This window comes from Oenanthe melanoleuca, chromosome 4, assembly GCF_029582105.1.
Source record: "Oenanthe melanoleuca isolate GR-GAL-2019-014 chromosome 4, OMel1.0, whole genome shotgun sequence".
NCBI classification, from domain to species: Eukaryota; Metazoa; Chordata; class Aves; order Passeriformes; family Muscicapidae; genus Oenanthe; species Oenanthe melanoleuca.
Window position 1 is genome coordinate 9,820,640 of NC_079337.1, and position 11,641 is coordinate 9,832,280.

General features: G+C 40.8%; 1 protein-coding gene across 4 annotated transcripts; it reads left to right on the plus strand.

The window, feature by feature from the left end:
• Positions 1 to 226: 226 nt before the first annotated feature.
• SCOC (short coiled-coil protein) lies at positions 227 to 10,690 on the plus strand. Of its 4 annotated transcripts, none has more exons than XM_056489861.1 (4): positions 227 to 532; positions 7,649 to 7,720; positions 7,824 to 7,907; positions 8,443 to 10,690. In XM_056489861.1, exons 1-4 carry the CDS (start codon positions 469 to 471, stop codon positions 8,583 to 8,585), a joined length of 363 nt encoding a protein of 120 aa, XP_056345836.1. In that variant the 5' UTR covers positions 227 to 468; the 3' UTR covers positions 8,586 to 10,690. The 4 variants fall into 4 exon arrangements, with proteins under 4 accessions (XP_056345836.1, XP_056345838.1, XP_056345839.1 ...); XM_056489863.1 differs by lacking the exon at positions 227 to 532 and adding an exon at positions 7,039 to 7,118; XM_056489864.1 differs by lacking the exon at positions 227 to 532 and adding an exon at positions 7,058 to 7,118 and having other exon boundaries at positions 7,646 to 7,720.
• The last annotated feature ends 951 nt before the right edge of the window (positions 10,691 to 11,641 follow it).

Below are 11,641 nucleotides of genomic sequence, written 5' to 3' on the forward strand. Positions count from 1 at the left end.
CTAAGTACTTGAAGATTGTATTTTAAAATTGCTGTTCCCAGGTGTGTCCATTGTGGTTTTATGAACTATAAGCAACATTTCTCGAACACTAAGTTACTTTTGCTCTTTTCTCTACCAAAAACCCCTCCAAGAATATCCCGTGTGCAGCCCTAGAGAAAATAAAGAACAGTGGTAACAAAAAAAGCCAGGCAGGATGGATACAAGTCTGTTACAGAAAGAACTTGTGTTTGTTCAGCATTTGTTTGACGGAGAGTGAGAAGGCAGAAACCTCCCAGCTGAACGATTTCCGCAGGAGAGCTCAAGGTTCAGAGGAGACGGCGCACGGAGCCAGGCGTGTGCTGGATAATGAGTCCACCTGTGCTGGACTCATTAAAGATTTAACCAGGAAAGCCACGTGTGCACTGAAAAATGGCTGGCAACGGCCATGCTTAACACACATCTCAAAAACTTTGGGAAAAGGCAGCAGAAATGGAGTTACCTTTGGACGAGGAGGATGGCACCTTCACCAGCATTTCTCTGGCAGATGATTCAGGTAAGAGACTGCAGGACTCTGCTGATACAATGCAAATTCCACGGGCTGAATAACAGCTTTGTGAGAGCAGGCAAGCTCGTCCTGCTCACCAGGTACAAGGTATTTTTAGCAAATACCCTCGAGCAAACTTATTTTTAGTTGTGTGGTTTGAATAAACCTTGTGATGAGCTAAGAATTGAGGGTTTGGGGGTATGGAGGCTACCCCAGTTTTCATATATTAACATATGGTAATATACACTCATCATCTGAGCACATAGAGCCTTTCACTGGTGAGAGAGACACTGTTACAGAAATATTAACTCACTAGTTACTGCTACCAAATAAAATACAGATAATGATGTACACAGAATAATAAACCCCTGAGGTACTCTAGTGAGAACTCACAAGAAGTGATGCAAGTTAATTGGAAATGGAAATAAGGTGATATTTTACATCCCCACTATTAAACATTTAATTGTTTGAAAAGAAACTACAAAAACAAAAACTGCCTTCCCCTCCACCCTCCTCCTCCCCACTTACACAATAAAAATTACTTGGAAGGGGAAGAAGGAGAGTCCTACAGAGTGGAAAAATGAAGTGAGTTAATATGAATTGATAATAAATTATTTAGGAAGGTGTGGACAGAGTACCAACTTGATTATGTCAGTATGGCTGCCAAAGAGCTGTGCTAATTCACACTAGTAGGGATCTGGAGAGTTTATTTCTGATCAATATAAGTCACATTTCCTTTCCCTCCTTTTTTCTTTTTTTTTTTTTTTTTTTTTTTTTTTTTTTGCATAAAGAATGTTCTTGTGTATTCTGTATTTACCTTCTGTATTAGAAAAACTCCCAAATCCACTAAGATAATCTTATTTTTAGAACACAATTTCCTATTAGCAATTCCATATTAGTGTCATGGGGCTGAGCTGGATGTTTGAATGCACTTTGTGCATTGCATAGGGCTCCTGACACTAAGATGGGGCTGGCCCAAGCTATTTGCAAGAAGGCAAATGAATCTCACTCCTTTCCTGTAGCAGGGTGTAGAGGAGCAGAGAAAAGGTATCCTACAGGACACTGTAGGCAGCATTCAGTGGCACAATTGTCTTGTCTTTGCAAAGTATCCACCAGAAGCTGAGTTAGGGATGACTCTGTAATACTGGATGGGTTTGAGTTTGTTCTGTCTCACAGAGGGGTGTTTTTGCCATATGGCTTTCTCAGTCTCTCATGAGATGTCAAGTCTCTTTCTTCAGAAGGCAAACACCCACCAGCCTCCTCTCCTGTCTAACCTCAGCACCCTGCAGCTTGAAAATGTTAATATCCATGAGAAAATAGAGCAAAGTTAAAAACTCTCTTATCCAAGCACCAACAGTGGGTTTCCAAGTCAATCTTGGCATCTGGGGCTTGATACTCAAAGCTAAGCCCTGACAGATGTCACTGCTACAAAATAAATTATATCAGCAACACAGCAAATAGGACTGTGCTGCACCTCAGAAACAGAGCACTCCAAACCTGCTGGACTCCAGACTGAAGCAGAACACCCAAGGTCAGAGAAAGCTCATGTAAAAAATACAGAGGCTTCTTTATTAAAGCCCTGCTACCAGTATTACAGCATTTCCCTTGGTAGTGAAGAGGTGGGGACCTCCAGTCAGAAAGCAGAAGTAAAATCAGAATAATTGAAAATAAGTGACATTTTCAGGCAGGCTTATAGCTTGAAGGCACAGAGGGTAAATACAGTAAATTTCATGGTGAACATGATAGCCCTGGTCCATTTCTTCTGGCAACAGCTGGAGGTTAGAAAATATAAGAAAATTCCTAATCTAGAACAGAAAGAGGCTATGATATACTTTGTAGGAAACAGTCTTCTTTAAATCTCTCCCAGCTGAAGTTAGGACTAATTACAGAAACTCTGGGGCATTGAAGCTGACAGTAAGACTGGAGAAAAACATAAATTCCAGTAGAGCAGGGAAGCTAAAGTCTACACAGTGAGAGAGAGAAAAAGATTCCTTAGAATGGACAAGAGCAAGTTTGAGCGAGGAGTAAGGAAACTAGGATTGCAATATGCAGATCTTAAGTGGACTTTGTCTGAGAAAGACAATGTTTTACATGCAAGTGTTCCTTAATTAAATATTAAAAAGGTTCACAGAGGTGCAGTAGTTTTAGTGAACCTGAGCAAAGTTTTTACTGCATTAGCTTTCCCCTCATTTCTAAAAGACACTGGAAAGATACTAAACAGGCAAGAATATTGTACATGTACAATCTGAAGGATAATCAGAATATAGCATTCATATCAAAGTTTCCATGGTACAGTGCAAAGCCATTGTGTCAAAGCAACAGGGCTTACTGAGCCTCCTTAACCAAGCACAAGCCATGAATATTTAACAGCTATTGCTCTTTCAAAACAGCAGTGTCTTTCTATTTGTTAAGTATCCAGGTATTAAAAATAAAACAATTCCACATAAATTAGGACAAACACAAAATGATAGAAACTTTCTTAAAAGTATTTTAATAGCAATACTGACAGCACATGAAATCAAAGAAAACATGTGAAAATATTTGCACCTTTAATGAAAGAAATATCTCTCAATTTAGAAACTTAAGAACTAGATAAAATTCCCTCAAAAAATGACCAAGCCAAACAAAAACACAGAGGAAATAAAATAAAAAATAAAACAAAACAGTGAAATGTTGTCCAATATCTGCAAAAATTTCTTTACTGTACTTCTGATCAATGTTGAGTAAGCCCTCAAGGCCCTCTTCCTTCATTGAAAGGTACCTAGAAATTTTCTTACTCTTTTTTCAAATATGCTTTCCAGAAAGCAAACATTAGTGACTACATTTCTCATGTAAAACCATCCTTTTAAAAGCAGATACAAACCCTTAACTTATGGAAAGACAAAGCAGCTTTTCATCTAATTAAGTCACCAGTAAAGCTTTATGGAACCTTGCAAAATATCCTTCCACAACACCTGGTGGCAAACTTACAGCTGATGACTACAAGGAGGATCAAAGAGTTAAGAGGGTAACATTATGCAATATATGTTGGCATTCACAGCCAAAAGCTGTCAAAAGTTCAGTTCCTCAGTCTATTTAAAAATGCATTTTGGTGGAGTCAGTAGAAACGAGAACTTTTGCACTCATGCTCAGTCTTGCACAGGACAGGATGCAGCTGTATGTTGGCTATATAGCTGTATGTAGTTATATGAAGGCAGGCTCTTCAGGCATAAAGAAAAATTATTACTTTCTGAGGCTTCCTTTTTGTAGACTTTCTAAAGAACTGCATTTTTTCATGCCAACCATATGCTCAAAAGTTACCTCTGATCAGGTTCCATTCTAAGGCAAAACCAAGACATGCACAATAAGTAAGGACACAGATGAGTCAGAACAATGTAAAACAAAGTATTTGCTCATTTTGTATAAATTGATTTAGTTGGAAAAAGCACAATCTAAGAAGTATTCAAATTCTGCACTTAACAGAAGAACCCAGTAGTAAATTTTCACAAGAATATGCACTAGGCTACAAAAGCTTTTTGAGGTTACTCTGAAAGAATAATAAAAATTGCAGAGAATTTGGTGTAAAGTAGCATTACATGAAAAAAAAACCCTCTTCGGAGTCTGTTACTTCTGCAGAGAAACAAAAGGATGAAGATTTGATGAAAAGGGTCTTGTGAATTAGCATTTCAAGGAGAAAAACTTAAGCCACTTGTGTTCCTTTCTGTCTTTTTCTTTGTGGCAATAATTAGTCAAAGGAACAAACAGTACAGTTAAAATGGCAAAGTCATCTCAGCAATAGGTACAATGCCTCCCTCTGTTAGTGACAAAAAGGATACATTTCTATTGTAGTGGTGAACAGCGAAGCCTCTGTCATCACTCAGCTTCTGCAGGCTCTCTGCTGCCTGGAATGTGTCCAGAAGGGAAGTCAGAGGCTTGTTGGTTTGCACTGTGTGCCACGGGAAAAACAGGATGTAAAACAGAGTTTTAGCAATAAAACGTCTGAAAATGTTTGTCATTAGCAGCAAGGACTGAGAGTCTGAGTGCAGAGGGATAAAATCCTCTCCTCTCAGTTTGTAACTGTACCTGTATATAGGTAATCTATTAATGATACTTTATATCCTAGGGAGGATGTTTTATTTCAAGCAAAAAATGCTCTTTCAGTGAAACTGAATAAATTGATTCCTTTTGCCAGTGACATCAGCTACTTTTAGGAAATCTAACTAGAACTTAGGATACAAGTAAGTATAGATAGCTGCAATTGTAAACTGAAACCCATTCCTATAAATTTGATATAATGACAATATCATTAATGCCTCCTCTAATTTAACTGAATGCCTCAGAAAATAATCTGTAGCACTGTCTGGGGCTGTTGTGACCCAAGTGCAGGACCTGTCAGATCAACGCTCAGCTTGGTGCCATAATATGCACAGGTGCCTTCCCTGGGACAGGTTCTGTGTTATAAAAGGAATCTGATTGCTGGGGATATAAGCTCCTAAAGCTTTACATTTAAAGTGCACAAAAATTTTATTACACAATGCAAGGCAGGTGAGGTAAGGGATTTAAAACCCAGCAGGTAATTCATGTGATACACATTAAGCTTCTGGTTTCTTGGTTGATTTCACACACAAGAATACTTTGGGCTGTGGACCTTTATTCTATGATATATTTGATTTGGGCATTTTTGCATTTGTGCTTTGGGGTTTTTGTGTTTGCTTAAAAGTAGTGGTGCAATGGATATCTAGAATTCAGGAGTTGCCTTCTTTGCACTGGAAATAGAGGCAGGGTTAGAAATACAAGCTTTTTTAAGGGAACACAGGATGATCCAGGCATTCTCTCTATGGAATTTACACCAAGTAGTATCAATCCAAACCTTTTGGTCCCTGGGCTGTTCAATGCTAACCCCATAAGACAGCACTCTGTAGACTAGAAATGTCACCTGCTTTCTGCTGATAACCCCTCTGCAATGCCAACACTGGCAGCTCAGAACAACAGCTTTCTCTAAAGGAAAAACCAAAAAAAGCTCTCATAGAGGTTGTCTTCTGAAAAGGAGTTCATCCTGCTGCTCATGCTCAGAGTTCAGAATGAAAAGAAAGTACTACAGTGAGAAACCACAACCAGGCAAAGTAGAATGAACTCCAACGGCACACACACCAAAAAGGAAATGGGAGGTAAACCAGCAGCTCTTGAAATTACTCCTGTTTTGGCTGCAACAGCACAGGAGCCAATATATCTGGCTTCCATTCTGTCCCATAATTTAACATCAAGGATTTCCCCCGTTTGCTCATTTTGGGACAAGTCTGACAATAATCTCCAACTGTAATGCAAGAAAAGTGGAATTTCTGCAGCAGAGAGGTGCATTTCCTCAAGATCAGCCCACAATAATTTTTGCCCCTCTTACAGTATAAAAACACAGCACATTCTTCGCCAGGTAAGCAAGGTCTCCATACATCTGTATACACCTGGAGAATCTGGCAGTAATTTTTCCCCCTGTTAATGCAAGTGCTGAAGATTGTCTCACTAGAAAGAATTAGAACCTGTTGATTGCCAGTGCAAGCAGCTGGCATTTTAAAATAGCAATCAAGGAAACCTTCCAACAAGCTCCTAAAGCCCAGCCACCACCTGAAAGGACTGCTTGCAAGAAATAATGAGGATTGCTGTGCTGAAAAGGCCCTTTGTAGGGATGTTGATATGCTTTGAAGTAAACTAGCTAATGGAATTGGAAACAGGTTCATTTTCCAGTACAGATGGATAGGAAGACTCTAACTGCAGTACATTTCACACCTTGAATAGCATCCAGTCTAATCTGAACTTATCTGATTGTAAGGTTAAAAAAAGTCATTGACACAATAATAATATGTGGAGGCAGCCAGAAGGTGAAGATGTTAGAAATATACACTGAAGTGTATAAAAAGTGAAGTGTGTTTAAAAATACAGTAGAGGGCTCACTTCCCAAATGCCTTTATCTTCCTGAGCGTCTGCACAGCATTGAATTATTTATTTACAACTAGATCTAATACCGCAGTTTACAGATACAATATGAATACATTTCACTGCAACAAATGGTTGAAACTACACAGAACTACTAGTTAGGCGGTGCAGTCACTTCAGTGAAGCCACCACAATTAGCCGAGGTCATGAACGTTTTGCATCGCTTTGCGGTGGCTCACAGAACTGTGCTGAGAGGTCGAAGTGAGGACCTGCAAGGGTTATTCCTCCAGGGAAAGAACAATGGCACAGCAGCGTTGTTTTAGCGCTACTGAGCCATTAGATGAGCGCAGCTCCGTGAAGTTACTCAGGTTCTCGTGCTGTGAGAGCCAGAGGCACGGAGCTAACCGCAAGTCCCTGACTCTGGGCGCGGTGTGACAGAGGCCGCAGCAGCTGCGGCACGGAAACTCGGCCTGGGACGCTCCTCTGTCCCGGAGCTGCACACACAGACCGAATTAATGACAAACACGACGCAGCCCGCGAGGGGCAGAGCGCTGAGGCGCTCCCGCCCCGCCCTGAGGCGGCAGGGAGGGCCATGGCGGCCCCGCCTCCCCCGCACGGCGCAGGCGCGGTGGCGGCGCGGAGCGGGCCGGGGCGCAGCCCGCGGGAGGCGGCGGCGGGGCAGAGCGGGGTAGGAGCGGAGAGGAGCGGCGGGCCGAGGGAGGGAGGGGGCGCGGAGCCGGCCCGGATGGGGATGCAGGGCGCGGTGTGCGCGGCTCCGGCGGGCCCTGCGGGACTCCCTCTGCGGTGCTGCCAGCCCTCCGGGCCCGCGGGCGCTGCTGCTCCCGCAGCCGGGACGCGAGGCCAGCACCCCCGCCCCGCAGGCCCGGGCACTGGCCATTGCGGGGCCGTTCCGGGACTGCCAGTTCTACAGTAACCCATTCCAGAGCCGAGAAGGCGGCGATTACATCATTGAAACAGCGGTATTTCGTGCTTTGCAGTAATCTAGATCAGTTATTTTTGTAAACGAATCAGTTCTTTTTACTCAACGAAGCATAGGCACGTATGGCGTGAGGCCTAGGAAAAATAATTGAAGAATGATGAAAAAGGTTGTTCTGCTTCAGGCTAAAGCACTGACCCTTCAGAATTAGAAAATTACATCTAAAATTCAAATATAACGGAAATTCCAATAATTGCTGCCTGTTTTTTTTGTTTAAGCAGAGTATCGCTCAAGAAAACGCTCTTCAAAAGTGGAAAGAGCCCCTGCTACAATGATGAACGCCGATATGGACGGTATAAATTCTTAATGTTTTTGTTCTTCATTCTTAATTCTGTTTTGTATAATTTCTCTAACTGTAAACAGAGGTTGCACTAAAACTCTCATGATTTATTGCAGCTGTTGAGGCTGAGAATCAGGTGGAATTAGAAGAGAAAACACGGCTTATTAATCAAGTTTTGGAACTGCAGCACACACTTGAAGGTTAGCAGCTTGACACATCACATTTTTTACAAGTACACAGTAATAAGAACAGAACCTGACTACTCTGCCCTTAGTCACAGTGTCCAGAAGTATGTCACTTAAAGCAGCTGAAGTTACCAAACCAAGGTCTTGGAAATAGTTTTTTTCTTCTTCTTTATGCAAGATTACATTTGCTCGACCTTGGTGATACACAGCAAGTAGAATGGGTGATAAAGCTAATATGTCCACACATCTGAGGCTGCTCATCACTGAACTCTTGTTTCCAAGTAATTTAGTTTGTGATAGCTTAATTCAAAAATTCAAGAAAGCAATAAACTTACAGACTAGCAGCAAGTTTAACAAGTTGGTCAAAATACTGTACTACAAAATAATATAGGAAAAATGGCCTTTAGGTAAAATGTGTTTTATAACATAATACCCTATGGTGATGTTTTCTCGATTAGAGCTGTGACTAGTCTAATGTAGGCCCATAGAACATACTTATTATTGTATGCAATAGTGTCTAATATTTTTCTTACAATTATCACCTTCGCAGATCTCTCAGCACGAGTAGATGCTGTAAAGGAAGAAAACTTGAAACTGAAATCAGAAAACCAAGTTCTTGGACAGTATATAGAAAATCTGATGTCAGCATCTAGTGTTTTCCAAACAACTGACACAAAAAGCAAAAGGAAGTAAGGGCTGACTCACAGATTTTGTCATTGTATTGCTGCTGTTTTATTGTTTTAACTGGCATAGGCTACATAAGCTAAAATACTTTAGTTTGTGGCTTACTGGATTCTCTAAAATTATAAACTTTGGTAATAAACAGAATTAAGAGCATTATCATGAACAGGAGACAGAAGTTTGTGTATTAAGATTAAGCAATGTGCAAATGTAGTGTAGATAACTACAAACTTTTGTATTTGTTTTGAAAATGACCATATCTTGTTAAAAAGCAGATTAGTTTGTCAGGTTAAACAAAGGTCTGTTGGCACTTTGAGGTCTTAGGGTAGATTTCTTGACTAGCCAAGTAATAGTTACAATATTGTGTTAAAACCCTATTTGATAAAAATATTCAGAGTTTATTGCATCACTTGTTTTCACCTGGGATGTATTTACTGTGTAGTACTGTTCATAGCTCTGCAAAACAGAACAAAAACCTATAAACCAGTTAAGCATTTCTGTGAAGTAGGAACAGTATGACATTGTTTGCAGGGCTTGCATAGAGAAAAATGCCTCTGATTTTTTTGGTAAGGGAGGGTAAGAAGAGGAACAAGGGTAAGCAACTTAATCAGGGAAATACCAAACTGATGCAGTATCAGATGTAATATGTACACTTGAAGCCATTGCTGCTTTCCCATTTCCCTGAAGAATGACCAGGCACATCATCACAATTTATGACCTTCCTGAAGTTCTCCTGTTGTGTGATGAAAAGTTAAGTACAAACCTGAGTGATAAACTTCCCAAAAATAGGTCAGCAATGCTCCTCATGCTCATGAACAATCTGCAGTGAGGAACTGAGAACAAGTCTTTCCTTCCCACCTTTTACTTTCCTCCTGAAGTGCCATACTTGTCTTTGTTTCGGGCCTCAGAGAAGCTGTTTTCCTGCCTTGAAGCCTAAGCTTGTGAAGTGCTTCTTGAAGCACTGCATAAAAACAGCTAAAGCAGAAGGATGTAATGGAACAGAGGTGAATTTTGGCTCTCAAAACTGCTGCTCTGAGCAGTGCTTGGTGTCAAGGTGCTGTTTTTTCCTGGCTTGCATGTCAGGTTTTACAGGGGAGCTCAGCCCAGATTGTGGGTCTGAGCACTTCCCACAGAGGCAGCATGTCCAACAGTCAGTATTAAGGGAGAGCAGAAGCTGAAACACAAACGAGTATGTGAATTTTAGCAGTACTTAGCTGCATGTTTCATCTTTCCCTACAGCAGCACTGCAGACTTATTTATGGATGTTAGCAAGGACAGAGTTCTCGCTTCAGTAATGAAGCCATTTTACTTGACCTTTTAAAAGGAAACCACTAGTTCAAGGATCTCCCTCAAGCACGGTATGAATGAGTCAGTGTAATAGAATAATAAATCCCTCTCAAATCCCAGGTTTCTTAGCAGCTAGGTACTGCTGTGTCTCAAGTCTAAGTTGACATTGTGAGGTTCCCCCCTCCCAAAGGTGAGGTTTCCCATTTCTCCCCATTTGAAACGGTTTCAATGCTCACTGGAATCAAAAGACTGCAAACAAAGCACTAATAGTACAGTCTTGAGGGCTGTTTACAAGTCTGGGTCAAGAAACCCAATGATGAAAAATGGATGATACCATTTGTGTCATGGGGTCCTTGTCAACATCTGAAATGAATTTTAATCTTCTATGGACTACTTTCTGACATTACTGGAACTCCAAATTAATCCAAGAATTGTTAGCAGATAGAGTAGATCACATGGCTAGTCCAGAGTCGGAGCATTAAAGGAAGAACAATCACAGCAAGCACTTGACTTCTAAAGACTGCACTGCATTCCAGCCCTCGTAGCTTTAAAGCCATGTCACTGCTGTCTCCACCTGCACTGTACATCACCTGCTAACACAGCATGCGCTTGTTAGACTCCAGCAATTCCCAGGATAAGGTAATTTTAAAATCATGGTTTTGTATTGTAGATTGGATAGTGGTATTTTATCCATCAGTGTGTATACAGCAGTTATTTCATCTCCATGCTATTTTACTTCCCACTGCTGTGGCCTTCATTTAACTTATGAACATTTTAAAGATGTTGTATTTCTGACTTTACACCAAATAAAAACTTTCCATTTGTCTCAATTAGTTTGGTTTGACATTTGTAAATCCTAAAACTTCTCATAACTATCTGTAGCCAGAAGGTGAAAAAAGCAGTAGGGTTATAATCATCTTAATGGTTTCGATGTAGCTGAATTGTGTGAAAAACTAGATGTAATTGGGATTAAACCTGGCTTAATGAATCTAGTTTTAACGAAGCTTCAGTTCCTGACTCACTTGCTTTTTTCAGCCATCAGTCTCACATTTCTGTCTAAGGAAAAGGATTGGTAGACTCTATCCACTGTTGTAAAAAAAGCTAACACTTGCACTTCTCCATGTGGGGGACCATTAAGCCAAGTTAAAAATGTTATTTCTTCCTACATTTTTAGTGAGAGAAACCATTTGACAGAAACCAGAATTATTACTTCTTAATCAATGTAGATGCCAACTGAAGAGTAGCTTCAGCTGTAACTAAATAAAAGGGCCTCAGTACTACTTGGCCTTCCCTGCATATAAAAAGTCTTCAGTCTGGGATCTGGCATGCTCAGCAAAAGCTCTTTTTACCAAGCTGCAACACAGTCAGCAGACGTGCAGGCTGTGGAAGTCCTGCTACTTACCAAGTTCCAAGCATGACATGCTGGAACTGAAAATCATTATTTTGTTAATTTTAAAGCTCTTTCAAGCAACCATGATAGCAAGACGAAGTATGTTTCCTGAAACAGCTGTTCAGATAAAAATGGACAGTGCACAGGAAGTGTGGGTAAAATCTCACTGTTGCACTGTATCAATGAACAAGGGGTTTCCCTTTTGCCTGGCTTTCTACCTCTAGAGCCTCAAATCCTCAACATCTCTGGTGTTTCTCCTCTAATTAGCAGCATAAATCTACCTAGATCCAAGTAAGCTGATGTGCACAAGGATGTACACTATCTCTAGGTTCTAGGTGATCAAAGCTGATGGGGCATCAATCAACACTTTATGGGTTTAAGTTCAAAACCC